We start from the raw sequence: 18528 nt of genomic DNA on the forward strand, positions 1-18528 counted from the left end.
TAAGTCATGTTGTCATTACAAATTCGAAATTGTCATCAAACATGCATCTTAAGTTTTTGAAGACACCAAATTAATTATTACATATATCATGTGAAGTTTTTCGAACAGGTTATCTAGATATTCTTCCTGGATTATTTGGTTATATTCCAAGATCATTGTTCCTTTATCGTTGGTCAATAAAAGGCTTATTGGGAATTTGGGATCAATAATGTATATTCGATTATGACGGGTCCACAACACGTTAGGTTAGAAAGATATCAAAATCACACCACAGATCACGTCAAATTTCTTAGTTACAAATTACAATATATCAGTAAGTTTACGAAAACATGCAAAATACTGATCTCATGCATAGTTTATAACCTCTGAGGGTTTTCAACTTTAAATATGCTGTAACACTTCAACTTTGATCTATATAATAAAAGAAGTAAATAGAAACCAGCGTATTCAGGTTAGCAATATGTCCACAAATATATGTGTAACAAATGTAGATCTAGAGATTATAAGTTATATAAAAGATATTATAAGATAAGAAGAACACATGCATGATTGTATTGTACGGTACCCAATGCTTCAAAATTAGGTACACAACAGTACATAACTAAACTTGCTAGTTTCTATCCTTCCCTTCGACAAAGCCTCCTTATTTCTTTTTAGACATTCGCCGTACAGCCTTTTCAAAGCAATATACTGAATTTACGAAATTCGTGGTAATTCTGCTTATGCCCCTTTATCCAGAGTTAAATCAATAATGATTTTACGATTTTGTATCTAAAATTTCTGAACAAAAAATCAAGATGAGTTATTTGATCAAAAAAAAATATCAAGATGAGTAATAAATTGACTATTGGATGAATATAGATTCAGAAAACAATATTGGAACGAGATATGTTTGGAATATTAATATGGTTTTGAAGAGAAAACGAAAGGGAGCACTATCTGTGAACCGTAGCATGTCACGCAGATCGTACGCGCCGTGCCGACTGCCGACCAAATCCTTACTCCATGTCTCTCCTACACACATGCTTGGCTCTTGTCTTCTTCAGCCTCAAAAAGTAATAAAATTTCACAATACTTATTATATAGGACATGTAGCGATTAAATATCTCTGTAGAAGGTTTTTGTTTGATCTCTAATGTCCGTAGCATGTCCTATGTTATTCCGGCACTTTCTTCTGGTATGATCCATGGACATCCATTGGGCCTTTGATCACCTTTTTAGGAGCTTCTGCGCCTGCTCAACTTGGTATCCCGTCTGACTCCCTAGTCTCAGATTATATTGTTAATGGCTCTTGGAACCTGCCCCCGGCAAGGTCAGATCTCCACCTCAGAGCTATGGTTTCTATTTCTGCTGTTACTCCTTCATCACAGCAAGATAAAGCCACTTGGGTCATTGACTCTATCACTTACTCCCACTTCTCGTCAAAGATTTTGTGGAATTTTATTCGGCCTCGACAACAACTGCTCGTTGGAGCTAGTATTGCCTGGCATACTGCAATCATTCCCAAGCACTCCACTAATGCTTGGTTGTTCCTCCTCAACAGAAACCCAACTTTAATGAGAGTAAAGGCTTGGAATACTGATATTGAAACTACTTGTTTGTTGTGTGGTGTCTCTGATGAGAATAGAGATCATCTATTTTTTGAGTGCAATTATTCTTGGACATGTTGGAGTATTTGCGTTCATAAGCTGGGATTTGTTTCGGTTCCAAGGAACTGGGACCTTGTGATCAACTGGCTTATATCATTACCCAAGAGGGATCCGGCTACGGTGGCTGCTTACCAGGTGTGGGCTGCTGTTTTGTTTGAGGTTTGGAGGGAACGCAATAGACGTTCTCATGATGGTACTACCCTCCCTGAGGTCGTCTTGATTCGAAGCATTATGCGGACGATTAAGGATAAGGGCACTGCTCTTCTCAATACAGGCCTTCCACTAGGTGCTGATCTTCACCAATTCTGGTCTTCTAGACCTTAGTTTCTTCTCTCCATCGATTATCTGATGTGGAGTTTGTTAGTTTTTATTAACTTTTCTCTCCTTTGCTTCGGTAATAGGCCCTCTTCCCATTTTCTTTTATTTATGTACCGAACGTTTCTTTTCTATATCTAATATGAAAGCCTTTAAAAAAAAAAAAAAAAAAAAATGTCCTATGTTATTCTTTATTTATTTATACACAAATATAGATCGAGTTCTCTAATCAAACCCCATGGTATTAAAGTTGGACTAAGACTTAATTAGTCCATAAACATAGACTGCCATGTGCATGTACACTAAACGACATATCTCAAACATTTAAATTATTAAACAAATGAGTATAATAACAATAAACACAAATCAGTCCTCTGGAGGCAATTACAGCAGGATTTTAAAAACCGGACCAGTCAGACCGTGACTCGCCTTTCTAATTGATTATGGGTTTTGTTAAAACCTGAATTCAAGTTAAACTGGAAAACCCGGTCAAAAACCAGTCAAACTCACTAAAACAGGTGATCTGGTTCGATATTAAAACTCGTTTCTTTCAAAATCAAGTAAAGAAAAATATTTTAAACAAAATTCATAGAAAATCATATTGTTTTTAAAAATATATATCTAAATAAATTAGCTTTTATCATATTTTATATTTTTTTTGAAGTTTTCATTTTATTTTCATATCATTTTTAGATTCTAACAATGACATAATTTTTTTAAAAAAATTATAGTTATACATACAATATATATATATATATATATATATGTAATTACTTAATCTAAAACTAGATTAAAATTTATAACCCGGTAAAACTAGTTGTACCGGTCCGACTATTGATTCGGCTACAATGCCGAGTCAATGTCCGGTCGGATTTTCAAAACATCGAACTACAGAAACAAACATAGTTTTTACTCACTTGCGTAAGCATAAATTTAGACTAGCTAGTATTTTATCATGGTTTAAAGAACAAGTCAACATATAAAGCAGGTTATTTACTTTTGATATTTTACCACATAAACTAATGCATTTTCAATATCTCAAGTTTAATCAAAAGAATATGTATAATACAAAACATTGAAAATGGAATCACTGACACCATCCTGATGCATCAACATTCTAGATTTCATGAACAAGGAACTTGTGAGTCTGTGACAAATGAAATTCCCGAAATATTACAACTAAACTTTTTGGTCAACATTTAGATTGCATATTACCGTACAATAGTTGAGATTGACTTTCAAAAGGCTTTGCAAACTAATTGAGATTTGACCTTCAAAACGTTAACCACGGTTTGACTTTTCACTATGATAGACACCATACAAAAAGTTCTAGTCACCAAAACATAAGCCAAACCGTTAATTGGCTATGCTACTAATTGAGTACTAACCAGCATCGGTTTATTGAAAAGTCCATTCAGAACATCTCCTTTATGAAGGGATTTTTCTTCGTAATGTCAAGTTTGTGTTCTCCATTATAATAAAATCGTGAATAACATTATCAGCATGTCAATTTTTGATTCAACCATTTGACAAATATTCTTGAACTAAGAGTTTGGTCTAAGACCATCTCCAATGGTATTCTATAATTTTCTTTATACTTTACTCTAAAATAGAGTAACTCTATTATAGAGTTGGATTTGCTCCAATGGTTCACTCTATAATAGAGTTACTCTATAATAGAGTGAAATATAGAGTAATCATATTTTTTTACTCCAAATATAGAGTGAAAAAACAAGAATACTCTATATTTCACTCTATTATAGAGTAACTCTATTATAGAGTGAATCATTGGAGCAAATTTAACTTTATAATAGAGTTACTCTATTTTAGTGTAAATTATAGAAGAAAAAATAGAGTGCCCTTGGAGATGCTCTTAACTGAAAGTAGCCTCGTGTGCATAAAACAGCAAACGAAGAATCGATAAAACATAGGTTTCTCGTGATAACATTATATGGAAATGTAATTGTATAATACTGACATGCTAAATTTGGAAAACTCTACATCAAACACGCACATGTACGTACGTATACGCACGTACGCACACAAAAATTACCATTCAACGGTCACACCTCAAAGGCTATATAAAGAGGTTCTTTGCTCTGTTGTTCTCAGAACCAACTCAGTCTTCCTCTTCTTCTTGAACTCTTTAACATAAAACAGAGAGAGAGAGAGATCTCAAATCAAAGTTTCAAACTTTTCGACCTAATCGTCTTCTCCACTTTAAACCCATAGGCCATATCTGAATCTGAGTCTCTGTTTTCAACCATGAAGAGGCTTCGAGGTTTCAAGATCGGTCACAGACTCGTCAAGATCTTCAAATGGATAATCCGAACTAGAAGAATCCAAACCGGGAAACGCCAATGCCTAACCGGACTTCTCAACCCGGTTCCAAAAATCTACTCTTTAGCACGGTGTCTCCGTCGTGGAGCTAATACACTGTGCGGAGGAAAGAAAACGGGTCAGACCCGGTTGGGTAACGAACCGAAACCTCAGGCTGTTCCTAAGGGACATTTAGTGGTTCACGTCGGAGAATGCGGCGACGATACGCGGCGCGTGGTGGTTCCGGTGGTTTACTTTAACCATCCTCTGTTCGGAGAGTTGCTGGAGGAGAAGGAACGGGTTTACGGGTTTGATCAGCCGGGTCGGATTACTATACCTTGTCGGGTATCGGATTTTGAGAAGGTTCAGATGAGGATCGCCGCGTGGGATCATTGCCGGCGGAAACGAGCTTTCAAGATTTTCTAATTTTGACGTTTTAAAATATAAATTAAATAAAATTTTGACATAAAAAGAGAGAGTCAAATGTCAATTAGAGAGGTGGGAACTTTCCTCCACTTTGTGTGAATATCAATCATCAGTTTGTTAATAGGTTATACAAAATTCCAATACATTTCAATATATATCTTTGGCTGCAATTCATTTTTTTGTTATTAAGCTATTTTATGAGGGCCTCTGAATGCACAGACATACATGTATAAGGTATTCAACAAATGTGTTACTAGTTACTGTCCGTTATGTATGTATGATCAAATTATAAGACTTGATCTTTTTTTTTTTGAACTTATATAAGACTTGATCTTGCTGAACTGTTCATCAAAATTTTATTCTCTATAGAACATCGTGAAAACTCTAGGTACGCCTAGGCTAGCACCTAGTTAAATCTAATGATTCTTTGTTCTCTAATTATAATTCAGGTGAGTTCATGCAGAGAGGAACTCTACTAAAACTATTCAGAGATCAATAAATTAGCAAAATGTTGTAAATGGATATTACTTACTTTTTGCACAAAGCTTGGGTAGCTCGGTTGTTTAGAGCGTGTGGTTGTTAACCACAAGGTCGGGAGTTTCGATCTAGTGGCGTGCGAAGGTTTTGGGAGGCCTAAGACGAATTTAAAAAAATATGTTTTACGTGATATTTTATAAACAAAAAGATTTATTCAACTTCAAAATTTTGGATTAGAATATACATATAAGGCACTACAAAGTTTTGAATTATTACCTAAAAAAAAAATTCACTAAACTTTTATAAACGAAAAAATTAAAATCATGATAAAAAAATATGAATTTGTACTATAAAAAAAAGATGTGGATTTTGGATTGAAATGTTAGTGGCTGTTAAAAAGGTAAATTTTATTGTTTAAATTAAATATAGTAAACTATATATTCAAACTCTTATGATTTTTTTAACCAAATACTCATACATATATAAAATAAATCTAACTCATATCATATAAAAAGAAGACAAATATGGATCAAATATTTACAGTTTTTAGAAGTAAAATTTTTATAGTTTTATTTATAAATATAGCAAAATTGATCATAAACCTAGTTATTTTAAACAGAAGTCGAATTCAGAATCAAATAAGAATAAAAATCTAACCAAAATAATATGTTAACTACCATGTAAAATTATTATTTTTTGTATTAGGGGCCCTAAAATTTCTACAAAACTTGGGAAATCTAGGCAAATACCTTTTTTAAAAGGCTATAAGCACGGCTAACTTCGACGTCTCCCTCTAGCGCTTATGAATGAATTCCTCGGATTCCTTTTTATGCCATCTAAAGATTCTAAACAAACACAACTTGACGCATCAATGACGACCGTTCATGATAGTTAAACAAAACACTCCCACTACCACATAATGTTTTGTTCTACTTAGTACGCGCCTATATGTGGTATAGCTAAACTGCCAAACTGCCAAAGCGGGTACGTTCATCAGTTTAAAGTTAATGAAACATTAGTTTTTGCGTAAAGTTTTTCTTCCAACTACATAGGGTATAGCTTTTGATGCAAACATTACTAAAACATTGATCAGGTTGGCTTACGCTGGATCACGTTCTATACAGCTTAAATCTTCTAATGTCGGATCACGTCCAGGGCCGTGCTTACCCATATCAAAAAGAGGCAATGGCAGAAAAATTTAAACTTAGAGCCCCACTTTTACAACGAGAACAGAAAAATTTGATTAGGTTATGTTTTATAGAAGTTTTTGTTAGAATAATTTGTAATTATTATACATAAGTTCCATACATATACTTTCTTTTTCTGTCTTACCATTTGAGAAGCAAAAAAAATCTTCTTTATTCTGTCACTTTTGTTGTTTTATTTTTATGATTTTTAACATTTTTTCTCATTACTTTAAATGTAATTATTTGTTTCCTAAACTGTTTTAATAATTTACACAGAAAAAGACATACAAATAATTGTATATGTATATTATTAAAATTTTGCATGATATATGATATTTAATAACGATAATCATGAAGTAATATTTTTAAACACCAAAATATGAGAATTTTAATTTAATTTTAGTATTGACTTTTCATTTGTAATTTTTAAAAGAATAATGTTTTCTTTTTTTGAATCAAAAGAATAATGTTAGTTTAGTATAGCTTTTTGTTTGAAAAAAGCTCGCCTTAGGCCATTTATTGACCTAGGCCCGGTACTGAGCACGTCGCTAATGACTTATTCCGGTGATGGCATGATTACGACAAAATTGACACATGATTATATGATATTTTTGGGAAGATTTTCATATAAATAATTAGGAATTTAGAATACAATTGAGTATATATTAACTGGACGTTAATTCATATCAAACTGGATTTTTATCCTTAAAATAAAATAGGATGATAGTTTAGCAAAGAAAAAACAATAAATAATAGGATGATAATCGTTGCTCGATTCGACTTGCATATCGGTTTTACAAAAGTTGTTTTCACGTCTTAGACACGAATGCTCCGCACGAGTTTAGTTTAATTTCCTTAACTACGTCAACAAATTTATGTACTAATAAAAAAAGTAAGTAAATTTTTTTTTAACTAACGTGTATATATGTCATACAGATTTTTGGCCAGCAGATGGTCATGATACATGCCATTCTGATATCTTTGAGCTTCTGGTTATCGTAACTCGTAAGAGTGTTCGACTTTTTTCCTTTTATTAATATATATAGTACACACATTACCAGATAATACGGATATACATTGTATATATGTATATATTTACGAGAATAATAATTTCGATTTTTTTGTAACCATCTATTCGGCAGAAAATCAAATGCGAGGAACAGATTCTGAAAGTCATTGGTTTTAGATCAGTACTATAAAACCCGAATAACATGATTATCAAATTTCTTATGAGTTAAGAATGCAACTATATATGTTTCACTGATTGTTGATGATATATTATGACGATAAATTTTGGAAGTTGTATATCAAAAATCCAAATTTAAAAAGGTACGGATTATTATTGGAGTCAGCGACAAAGAATGCGAGGATACAGTAAATCATAGAATTTGTTGATTCTGCAATCTGAAACAAGAGTTATGATATTTTTATAGTATTAATGTCTTGATTTTGGTTTTGTGTGGTAAAGGAGGAGAGACGGCAATGGCGGAGCAACGAACAAGATTGCTGCATCAGACCTTTAATAAGATTCAAAAAAAAAAAATATTCATATAAAAATGAACAACTTGGTGGATATCTAATTAGTAGTACTTCGGATAACCGTAAAGTTACCAAACCAAATCTGATCAAAATATGTAAATACTCAGAGGTTGGATATCCCTAAACCTAAACACAGTTTAGAACCCCGAAACACCCGAACCAAACTCAAACTCGAACGGACCCATATCCCTAAGTAGGGACTCACAATTCTAGACCGAATTTGAACGTCTATTTAACAACGATTTTTGAATCAGAATTTTGTTTGTTACAAATATATGTAACATAATAAATATAGTTTTTAAAATGTTATTTATATTTTTTTGTAAAATTATTCTAATAAGTTATATTTACTTGGAATGGACTAAAATATAGTATATGTTTTTTGATTTGCATCGGTTGTACAATAGTGGTTCTCACGATGAATTAAGTGATAGAAAAAAATGATTTTAGTCATTCCAACGACGTATTATGGTCGGATTATTTTTATACTGACCATTCGGATTTATATGGTTTTTCTTATAAGTATTATTTGGTTTTTGTTGTTACTTTAAGAATGTTCAATTTCTTTAATATATGTACTCTTCGAGATTTGGTCAATATATCTATGTTATCATTAGACAATATGGTCATGATCTACATTAACAAAGTTCCCGCAGCGGTTGCGATAGCGCTGCTGTTTCTAGTGGTTGTGATCGCTCCTCAGTGGACAAAGGCACAGCCACTGCCGCCACTCCCACCAATGTCGCCACTGCCACCACTACCGCCAATGTCGCCACTGCCGCCACTCCCGCCAATGTCGCCACTACCACCAATGCCGAAGGTGGATCCAGTGTGCACGACAGCGATCCTTGAAATCGTCCAAAATTGCTACTCAACGTTGAGTGCGGTACCATCGGAAGAATGTTGCAATGGTCTCAAATCGGCGAGCAAGACACAAGTGACTTGTCTATGCGACAATTTTATCGCACATCCTGTCTTCAGCAACTTGACCCGACCGTACTACGACCAAGTTAGTAACGCATGTGGTGTTCTTGACAAATACGACTGCAATGGTACAGGTGAAGGTACCTGTTTATAATCTTGTAATTTCAAATTTATATTTGTGATTTAAGTATGCACTAGATCTTGACCCGTGCTTCCGCACGGGTATTTGTTTTTAATTTTTATAAACGTTTAAAAATTAAATACATACATTATTATATTAATTAAATTAGAAGATGCTAATTAATTTAATATAACCGAGTTTATTTTATTATTCTGAAAATTTTAAACGATTTTGATTAATTTAATTTTTAATAAATTAATAAATTAATCTGATCATTTAATCTATTTTATAGTTTTTTATGGATTGTAAAATTGATTTTTTAATTTTTTAAATAAATGAATGATTGCATATCTTCTAAATTTATTAGGTAGCTAAATATTAGGCAATTTCATAATAATTTTGATGGAAATTGCTATTTTTAAGGTCAGTCGCATTGGATGGTAATTATTGAGAAAAATTTAGGGTTAAGATTTATTTGTACTTCAGTTTTAATAGTTTAGATGCTATTTTGTATAAACGCATTTATTTAGACTTGTTTTATGTTTTGCGTAGCTTACATTACAAAATTATGACATCTATAGGCTATAGCCGTTATGCAAGTTTGTAGATTCTTCACGCAATACGAAAGAAGAGTAATGGTGATTTTATGGTAATCAACTGATTTTTCTTTTTTGTGGCGAAGGAGGAGATTCTAAAGGAGGAGATCCGAAAGGAGGAGATCCGAAAGGAGGAGACGGTAACGCAGGAGCAATCAACAAGATTGCTGGATCAATGGGTCTATTTGGATTGATTACATGTCTGTTCTTCCTTTTGTTTTAATTTAATTCAGTTAATACAACTTGGGTTTGCCAAGCTGAAAATTCGAAACTCATACGTTTGTTTGATTGCTTCTGTAACCATGGTTTCCAATATGATGTTCTTCGAGTCAGAAAATTTATATTATTTTAAATATTTTTGAAGAAGGCTACTATAAAAAAAAATTGTAAACCGTGACCTGTAGTGATTTGTTCACATCATTGTAATAATACCAGTTTGACCTGTTAAATCTCATAATATAGTATCGTCCAATAATTTCACTTTTATACCATGATTCCTCTCTCTTTTCTTGTCAATACAAATCTTCCAGATCCCAAACTGATTAGCATCACGCTTCTTCTAGAAGAATGCCTGAGATATCACTATGCACATCATCATTTTTTAAATGTGGATACATACTAACGAACTCACATATATTAGTTGATTTTGATTGACTGATTAAACAAAAAGAGAACTATTATGATTTCAATAGTTCTAGAACGGTGATTGTTGCTTGATTTGCATCGAATGTATAAAAGTGATTCTATTTCTCGGCACGAATTCTAGTCTCATTTCCTTATATTAACCAATAGAAGTTTAGTAAGATATATACATAGTAAAATCCGTGGATGTTAGAGCATATGCAATGGTGAACCTCACCATTGAATCCTTAAGAATATATTAGTAATAGTTTTTTTTTTAGTTTTTGTTTGAATAGTTAAGGATTCGAATCAAAAATGATCGTCCAATGGTGTTCCCGAAGATAGGTCCTTATAGAAAAAAAAATATTATTAATTTTTTTTAAAAACTGAAATTGAAATTTGTTTTTTAAACTGAAATTGTAGTTTGTAGTGCTTTGGTGAAGTTAAATCAGTCGGTTAAACTTAAACCACGACTGGTTATGTCAATTGAGCGGTCAGATTGAAGAGGAGGTATCCGGTTTAGCTCAAGGTTTATGATAGTAGTTGTCGACTTAATGATTGTAGTTAGCTCTGATATATAAAGGTGTACTTCTTTTGTGTTTCTTGTTCTTCTTCTTTGAGAGTTTGATTGAGAGAGAAAACGATTGTGTGTGAGAAGTGTGATCACACATTCGTGAATTTGAGCGGGAAGATCCTAAACAGATTGAGATTAACTTGAGTCTAAACTGAACTGATCATACAAGTACATTGTAGCAAGGAAAACAAGAGGATAGAAGCTCTAAACAAGTCCGAGATACATAGCTAAAGAGACACAAGCTAAAGAGACAGAAGACTACTTGACCATTCTCCTAATTCACCCGTGAGCTTGAAGCAATGTCACCTGCATAACAAAACCAAACAAGCAAGTTAAACCAGAAGCAAAGAAAGAACACGCATGTTAAAGACGTCTCAAGCAAGGCAATGGAGAAGACTCACCACGCTTTCTGCTCAAGTGTTTGCTCAGTAGTTCAGAACACTCTTTACTTTCCGGACATACACACAACAATGGAGTAGATTTCCCATCTCCAACCAGATTGAACACAAATAAGTCTCCTATGTCGCATCTGTTATCACGACAGAACTTTTCCCAGCCTCTTGTGATGTATTACATGCCGCCTGATTCGCTAAATCGCAAATTCGCAGTCCATGAATTTTCCTCTTTGTTCACTAGTATCATCTCTTGGCATTGTTTGTTCAAAGCAGTAGAACTCGTAGCTCGCTTAGGAAGATACTGCAAACACATAATATGGTTTATACATATGAAAATTGACTCACAAGTTTGTCTGCTTTTAGATTTGAAGCAGTGACCTCAGCCAAAAAACAGTAGTCGAAGGAGAAAGAAGACATTGCCCATGTTCCTCCTGAAATAAAAAAAAAACAAGTTTCCACGTCAAAACATCTCACAACAGGTAGGACCAAAACGATGAACTTTATTGAGACTTACTAATCTCATTGTCATCAACATCACCCGCGTCGGCTTCTTCCTTGATGATGTGAGGATGTGTATACTGAATCTCACAACAGCTAGGACCAAAAGGAGTGACATGAAACACCATGTCTCCTTCGTGTTTGAAGATGACAAGGTCACCGATTTGAAGGTCATGTGCTGTGGTGAAATCTTTCCAACCTCTGGTGAGTCTCCTGCCTTCTTGTATCACTTCCCAAGTTTCATCTGAAGCGTCTGATCTTAGTTTCCATGTTTTCTGGTTCGTCTTCCCTTCTATGTGCTTTGAGAAGAAGGCAAGTGGTATTGTCTGCAAGAAAAGGCAAAGTTAATCAAACAAGAAATACATCTAATCAAGAAACGCATGTAAACAAATAGAGAGAGTGAGGTTCTTACGACGCCACTGTGGAAACCAGGAAGCAGCGGCTTAAAGAAATGAGGTTCATGTGGATTCGCCATCTGCAAACAAGAAACGAATTTAAACAATATCAACAATGAGTTTCCAAGCAGACGAAAACCGCACATTCGAATCCATAAACACTGATGAAAGTGATATGCATCAACTCCAAATGCAAAAATAAAGAACTAAACAGTCCGGGAGAACCCAAAATCGATGAAGCAAATGATCTTTTTCGAACCAATTATTAATACAAACTCAAAAAGCCCCAACTCCTTTTGAAATCCTAATTTCAAACCAGAAGAACCAATTTTTTACAAACGCAAAAAGCCCAAAATTCGAATTAAAACCCTAATTACAAACGCAACAAACCCCCAAATTGTGTTCGAACCCTAAGTTGAAACGATATCGATTGAACATGCAAACTAATATATATCGATGAATCTACCTTGTTCAGTCGACGGAGACAAATCGCCGTCGTTCGCCGCGGGAATAGCCGTCTGTCGTCGCGGGATTCGCCTTCGCTTCGTCGAGAGAGCAATCGCCTTTCTTCGTCGGGAGTTTTTTTTTTTTCTGCTTCGGTCGAGAATGACCAGTGTTTTACGCATAACCAAACCGAAATCTCTTCCATCCATTCAAAACACGCCACGTACCCTAAGGATCAAGTCCTAAAAATCCTTAATAACGTATCAATCCTTACTCCTATTAACCAAACAACTATTATTATAATCCTCCTAACCTATGATTAAACGCTAAGGACCCTGCATGTACCTCCGTTGCGGACGCTCTTACAGATTCGTCGTGCAATTTGAAACGAGAGTTATGGTGATTTTATGGTAATTGATTGAATCATGTTCTGTGTGGCAAAGGAGACAATAGAGGAGCACGGAACAAGATTGATGCAGCAGTAGCTCCAGTTGGTTTTGTTGCAAGCATGTTGTTTTAAACTTTAGTTTGGGCCGACCAAGTTCTGTGTAATTTTTTCTCTTCTTTAATCTGACAACTCGAAACTAATAATTTAGGTTTGGTTATCTTGAATGATTGCATTGACTATCAAAATAATTGAACTGACATAAAATGTCCACTGGAAATAAGCGTAGAACTAGCTTTACATAATTTGACAGATTTGTAGAAATTATTTTGTAGGTTAACCTTGGTTAATGTGGTTCACATGTCTTTCACATTAACTTATAGTCAGGTCAGCCGACGCTTTCTGATACAGACCGTCTGAATTTGTTTTTTTTTAATTACTGCGGGAGTTTTTGATACTCTTACGGTCTTACCCAACTTTTTTTAAGGTCTGAAACATACCACCATTGTCGACATACAAGTCAAAGGAATTGAAATTGTATTAGTAGTCGGCTGAAATTGTATTAGTAGTCGGCTTTCTGTACACATCATCATTAGAGTGAACTGTCAATGCATCTCAAATTATAATCCATATTATTGTAATGCTAACATAAGCTTGTAATTAGTTGTATGATCATAAGAATCTTGATACATATATATAATAATAAAACATATCTTTGAATTGTCAGCACCGTCCAGCTTATAAATGAGTTTCGACATTCTGTCCTTACTACTTCTTCGCAAAAATTTATATATATATATATATATCTTATAAATTTAGTTCCATACTGCGTACATGAACACGTCATAACATAAAATATTTATCCACAAAGCAAATCAAATGCGAGGAACATGGACGGGTAGAGAGAAAACGAATTTCGCATGCTTTTGGTCAACTATGTAAAATATAAAACAATGATTTATAAGGAAAAACGAAATATATTTCTTGTTTCAATCATCAAAAATCATTAGTGTCCATGCCAAGACTCCTATATAAACACGTTCATGCACTTTTTGGAAATCACATACGGAAAACAAAGTGAGATAATAACCCCCACAAAACAGTTTGTCTAAACAATCAAATGGCTTACGTTAACAAGGTTTCAGCGGTTGCAGCCATTTTATTTTTTGCGGTTGCGGTTGCTCCGCTGCTAGCTGAGCCACAGACACCAATGTTTCCTAAGATGGATCCTGTATGTGCCTCACTGATTCCTAACCTTCTCGAAAAGTGTTTCTCAACCGTTAGAGAAACGCCAACGGATGATTGCTGCAGCGATCTCAAATCCGCGACCACAACCCAAGTCACTTGCCTTTGTGATAATTACATTGCAAACCCGGCGGTTGTGAACTTCACGGGACCTTACTCCGCCGGAATCACAACCAAATGTGGCGTTTTTGACAAATACTCTTGCAACGGTAGTAGTAATGGTACGTAAAGATTAACTAATATCTTGCGAGTTGTGACTTAGTTATGCATGTTATTGAGTTATATATAAAATTACTTCTTAAGCATGCATTGCATATCAATACATCATGAATATTGTTTTTGTTATATGCGATTAATAAAACTACGTTAGAAAAATTGCAACTTGACCGTTATGGAATATGCATGCAAACTATACGTGGTTTAAACATGATTATCATTATAATTTATATGTGTGATATTCTATGTATTGTCGATCATATTAGATATCATTAATAAAACGAAAAATCTATGCCACACCAACAACGTCAGAAACCATAGTCATAGAGTTTCGAGATCATAATGCAATGATTCGTTCTTCATAATGAATGGATTTTGGTTTTGTGTGGTAAAGGAGGAGGAGAAGGAAGCAGCAGCAACAGTAGCAGTAGCAGCAATGGCAAAGACAATAGCAAAAGTGAGGGTAGTGGAGGAAGAGCGAACAAGGTTGCTGCATCAATAATGGCTGTTTTTGGTTTAGTTGCAAGTCTAATCTTCGTTATGTTTTAATTTCTGTTTTCATTTGTTTTATTTTGGACGGACGGACCAGTTTCCATGTGATTCTTTTCCTTCTCTATTTCTTTTGTTCGAAACTGAGAATTCAAAACAATTACGTTTATTTGATTTCATATTCTCCCATTTGTCTGTATTTATGGTCCTTCCTTCATGAGAAAATTATTTTGATCAAAATGCATACTACCTATATACACTATAAACAAAAGTATAAAAATTGTTTGATAAAATATATAATCTATTAACTATACACTATAGATAACGACAGCTCGAATTATATAATTAAAGTCCAAATTCTTTCAGTTATAAAAAAATCAATTAAAAAGATATACACATATATAATACTGAAACAAATAAAAAATTGCGATGGTTAACCAACTAATTTTAGCTATATATCGTTCATATATATGTTTAAGCACATGGTTACACATTTGATAGATATCATTTATTAAATTCGGCTCATAATATTATTATTTTTTGTTTTGGTGGTGATTGATTGTTAAGAATCGTATCATAATTTTTGTTAAACTATTTTGTACAAATCTTATTAATATTTTCTTGATTAATAATATTATCGAGTGTTAACAATCTACATTCCAAGGCGCCTATACATACACTCAAGGATTTATTTAGGTTATCAAGAATATGTTTTGATCGAGAATAATAATTACTACTAAATGGATTTGATATTCTAATGTAACATGTGGCAAACCAGGAGAGGAACGAACAAAGTTGCTGCATCAGTAGTAGTGGTTGTATTTGGTTTGGTCAATGGTTGGAAGTGAATTCATCGTTATGTTTTCAACTCAGAACAGTTAATCTTATGTGATTACATATTTTCATATGCATTTTTAGGTTTCAAAATATTTGTTGAAACAGCAAACAAACATCATTTGTATTTTTCCCATTGGTTGGTTATGAAGTGTTTAAATCAGCTAATACGACAACGTAATAAATAAATGAATGGGCTTAAGAAAGTAAACTGGGCTTCAGATAGAAGTAGCCCAATAAGCTAAGATCCGGGTAGAGTCTCAAACTTTGGACTCGAGAAGACTTAGACAACAACACTAAAGACCTAACACACACACAAACACAATCTTTTGTCTCCTTCTCTCTCTCTCTCTCTCAAGCCGATCGTAAGAAAAGTTTGTCAAACGATGGACGCCACGAAGCTAAGTGAACTAAAGGTCTTCATCGATCAATGCAAGTCTGATCCTTCCCTCCTCTCTACACCTTCTCTCTCCTTCTTCCGCGAGTATCTCCAGAGGTACTTTTTAAAACCCTCTCTCTCTCTCCTCGGTTACTTGGGATCTAAATCGTCTTTCTTAAGGTTTAGTTCGTATCTGTATTGGTTGAGATTTGTAAAAGTACTGACCTTTGAGTGTAAAGTGTACCCTTTTCTCTCTTGTTGAAGAAAGTTCCTGTCTTTAATCTGTGTGGCTCTTCTATTGTACTTGTTAGGGTCTGTAAAGTTGTGGGTTTATGTTTGCTTACTTGTTTAATTTGAAGAGTGTTCTGTTTCTGATGAATCTCTTTTGGTTTCAGTCTTGGTGCTAAGCTACCTTCTGCTGCTGCTAGTGAAGAGCACAAAGACACCAAAGAGGTATTAACCATTATCATGTTTAGTTTAAAGTCTTTGTATTGTGTACTTGATTGACTTTGTTTATGTTTAACAGAAGAGCTTCGTTGTGGAAGAAGATAGTGATGATGACATGGAGGAAACTCAAGAGCCAAAACCCACCGTGGAGGTTGAGGAAGAAGAAGAGGATGAGATTGTTGAATCTGATGTTGAGCTTGAAGGAGACACTGTTGAGCCTGACAATGATCCTCCTCAGAAGGTAATATTAACTTAACAAACCAAACCTCAGCTTTCATTTTACTTACTCGTTTGGTTTTTGGTAATAGATGGGAGATTCATCAGTGGAAGTGACTGACGAGAACCGAGAAGCATCTCAAGAAGCCAAGGGCAAGGCCATGGAGGCTCTCTCTGAAGGAAAGCTTGATGAAGCAATTGAGCAGTTGACCCAGGCAATAACGTTGAATCCTACATCAGCTATTATGTATGGAAACAGAGGTGTGTACAAGTTCTTTTTTAACTTCCATCAGATGATTTTTTCCTTACCTAATTTGTCTGTATTTGTGTGGGTTTCAGCCAGTGTCTACATTAAGCTGAAGAAGCCAAACGCTGCTATTAGAGACGCAAACGCTGCATTGGAGGTACAGTGATCTATACTTTCCTCAGGTGCTTTTTTTTTTTTTTTTTTTCTAGTGATGATTATATTTTAATCTTTCTGTGTGTTTTTGAGATTGCAGATTAATCCTGATTCTGCAAAGGGATACAAGGCACGAGGTATGGCTCACGCCATGCTTGGAGAATGGGCAGAGGCTGCAAAAGACCTTCACCTTGCATCTACCATAGACTACGATGAGGAAATTAGCGCAGTGCTCAAAAAGGTATTGTTGTCTATCTGCTGTTCTCTTTTGAAACTATAAACAATACATTAGTAAAGTTATGTAACTAACTTTGTTGAAATGTGTTTAGGTTGAACCTAATGCGCATAAGCTAGAGGAGCACCGTAGGAAGTATGACAGACTACGCAAGGAAAGAGATGACAAGAAGGCTGCACGTGATAGACAACGTCGCCGCGCTGAAGCACAGGTAGCTTTTTATTAGACACCATGGGTTAGCTATTTGTCTTTCTTGGCGCTTATTCATGTCTCTTTTTCTGTTCTGTAAAGGCTGCCTATGATAAAGCTAAGAAAGAAGAACAATCATCATCAAGCAGAGGAGGTGGTTTCCCTGGCGGATTCCCAGGCGGCTTCCCTACAGGAATGGGAGGTATGCCGGGCGGTTTCCCTGCAGGAATGGGAGGTATGCCGGGTGGTTTCCCTGCAGGAATGGGAGGTATGCCCGGTGGTTTCCCTGCCGGAATGGGAGGAGGAATGCCTGCCGGAATGGGAGGAGGAATGCCTGCCGGAATGGGAGGAGGAATGCCTGCCGGAATGGGAGGAGGCATGCCTGGTGCTGGTGGTGCAGGAGCAGGTGCTGGTGGTATGCCGGGTGGTATTGACTTCAGCAAAATATTGAATGTACGAGTGTGTCCATTATGCAAATTTAGCTAAGTTCTTATTTCTTGTATAGCAAGGAAGGGTTTTGATATTGTGAGACTGGTTTTGATATTGTGTGAGCAGGATCCTGAGCTAATGACGGCATTTAGTGACCCAGAAGTCATGGCTGCTCTTCAAGATGGTATGACTCTCTTTGAGTAAAAAATTACAGTTAGTGTTGTTCTACTTGAGTTGTTTTGTGTTTTAATGTATTTTGTTTTGTGTTAAAACAGTGATGAAGAACCCTGCGAATCTGGCGAAGCATCAGGCGAATCCAAAGGTGGCTCCGGTGATTGCTAAGATGATGGGCAAGTTCGGAGGAGCACCTAAGTAGAAGAAACAAAACAAGGAGCTTTTGTCTTTTGCAATTTATGTGACGTGGAATATTTTTTAATTGGCGTTTTCTTTGTCAGAGAAATTTGAACAAAAGACAAAACTATTTACTCTTTTTTTTATGGACTTTCTAAGTTTTGCATATTTAGTTTACCGTTTAATTGTCCGCAAAAAGTCCATCAGGATTACAAAGCAAAGTTATATACAAC

At 34.9% G+C, this 18528-nt stretch overlaps 6 protein-coding genes across 6 annotated transcripts; 5 read left to right on the plus strand and 1 right to left on the minus strand.

The window, feature by feature from the left end:
• Positions 1–905: 905 nt before the first annotated feature.
• On the plus strand, positions 906–1973 carry LOC125576931. The gene is made up of 2 exons (XM_048737476.1): positions 906–1055; positions 1146–1973. The coding sequence occupies exons 1-2, from the start codon at positions 906–908 to the stop codon at positions 1971–1973; spliced, it is 978 nt and encodes a 325-aa protein (XP_048593433.1).
• A 1825-nt stretch (positions 1974–3798) lies between these two features.
• On the plus strand, positions 3799–4868 carry LOC125577376 (auxin-responsive protein SAUR36-like). The gene has a single exon (XM_048738817.1). The coding sequence runs from the start codon at positions 4230–4232 to the stop codon at positions 4707–4709; it is 480 nt and encodes a 159-aa protein (XP_048594774.1). The 5' UTR covers positions 3799–4229; the 3' UTR covers positions 4710–4868.
• A 3666-nt stretch (positions 4869–8534) lies between these two features.
• On the plus strand, positions 8535–9776 carry LOC111199947 (non-specific lipid transfer protein GPI-anchored 33-like). Its single transcript, XM_022690595.2, has 2 exons — positions 8535–8976; positions 9640–9776. The coding sequence occupies exons 1-2, from the start codon at positions 8535–8537 to the stop codon at positions 9774–9776; spliced, it is 579 nt and encodes a 192-aa protein (XP_022546316.2).
• Positions 9489–15068, plus strand: LOC111200073 (non-specific lipid transfer protein GPI-anchored 28). The gene is made up of 2 exons (XM_022690746.2): positions 9489–14331; positions 14721–15068. The coding sequence occupies exons 1-2, from the start codon at positions 13986–13988 to the stop codon at positions 14873–14875; spliced, it is 501 nt and encodes a 166-aa protein (XP_022546467.1). The 5' UTR covers positions 9489–13985; the 3' UTR covers positions 14876–15068.
• On the minus strand, positions 11023–13371 carry LOC106408416 (B3 domain-containing protein REM9-like). The gene is made up of 7 exons (XM_048737477.1): positions 13366–13371; positions 12054–12116; positions 11658–11967; positions 11489–11574; positions 11323–11444; positions 11150–11277; positions 11023–11054 (listed from the first exon to the last, which is right to left on the minus strand). Exons 1-7 carry the CDS (start codon positions 13369–13371, stop codon positions 11023–11025), a joined length of 747 nt encoding a protein of 248 aa, XP_048593434.1.
• An 851-nt stretch (positions 15069–15919) lies between the features above and the next one.
• On the plus strand, positions 15920–18447 carry LOC106387374 (FAM10 family protein At4g22670). The gene is made up of 10 exons (XM_013827224.3): positions 15920–16145; positions 16424–16481; positions 16555–16716; positions 16784–16952; positions 17031–17095; positions 17192–17332; positions 17421–17537; positions 17618–17968; positions 18071–18128; positions 18220–18447. The coding sequence occupies exons 1-10, from the start codon at positions 16036–16038 to the stop codon at positions 18318–18320; spliced, it is 1332 nt and encodes a 443-aa protein (XP_013682678.3). The 5' UTR covers positions 15920–16035; the 3' UTR covers positions 18321–18447.
• The last annotated feature ends 81 nt before the right edge of the window (positions 18448–18528 follow it).

Source organism: Brassica napus, chromosome A8 (assembly GCF_020379485.1).
Source record: "Brassica napus cultivar Da-Ae chromosome A8, Da-Ae, whole genome shotgun sequence".
NCBI lineage: Eukaryota > Viridiplantae > Streptophyta > Magnoliopsida > Brassicales > Brassicaceae > Brassica > Brassica napus.

Bases quoted from the DNA above. Each gene is read 5' to 3' on its own strand.
- LOC125576931 (XM_048737476.1), top strand. From the start codon at position 906: ATGGTTTTGAAGAGAAAACGAAAGGGAGCACTATCTGTGAACCGTAGC. The intron at 1,056-1,145 runs GTAATAAAATTT...TAATGTCCGTAG, and splicing joins GTCTTCTTCAGCCTCAAAAA to CATGTCCTATGTTATTCCGG.
- LOC125577376 (XM_048738817.1), top strand. From the start codon at position 4,230: ATGAAGAGGCTTCGAGGTTTCAAGATCGGTCACAGACTCGTCAAGATC.
- LOC111199947 (XM_022690595.2), top strand. From the start codon at position 8,535: ATGGTCATGATCTACATTAACAAAGTTCCCGCAGCGGTTGCGATAGCG. The intron at 8,977-9,639 runs GTACCTGTTTAT...TTTGTGGCGAAG, and splicing joins CTGCAATGGTACAGGTGAAG to GAGGAGATTCTAAAGGAGGA.
- LOC106408416 (XM_048737477.1), bottom strand. The intron at 11,575-11,657 runs GTAAGTCTCAAT...TTTTTATTTCAG, and splicing joins TGTTGATGACAATGAGATTA to GAGGAACATGGGCAATGTCT. The intron at 11,278-11,322 runs GTAATACATCAC...TCGTGATAACAG, and splicing joins TTTAGCGAATCAGGCGGCAT to ATGCGACATAGGAGACTTAT.
- LOC111200073 (XM_022690746.2), top strand. From the start codon at position 13,986: ATGGCTTACGTTAACAAGGTTTCAGCGGTTGCAGCCATTTTATTTTTT. The intron at 14,332-14,720 runs GTACGTAAAGAT...TGTGTGGTAAAG, and splicing joins TTGCAACGGTAGTAGTAATG to GAGGAGGAGAAGGAAGCAGC.
- LOC106387374 (XM_013827224.3), top strand. From the start codon at position 16,036: ATGGACGCCACGAAGCTAAGTGAACTAAAGGTCTTCATCGATCAATGC. The intron at 17,333-17,420 runs GTATTGTTGTCT...AAATGTGTTTAG, and splicing joins TTAGCGCAGTGCTCAAAAAG to GTTGAACCTAATGCGCATAA. The intron at 17,538-17,617 runs GTAGCTTTTTAT...TGTTCTGTAAAG, and splicing joins GTCGCCGCGCTGAAGCACAG to GCTGCCTATGATAAAGCTAA.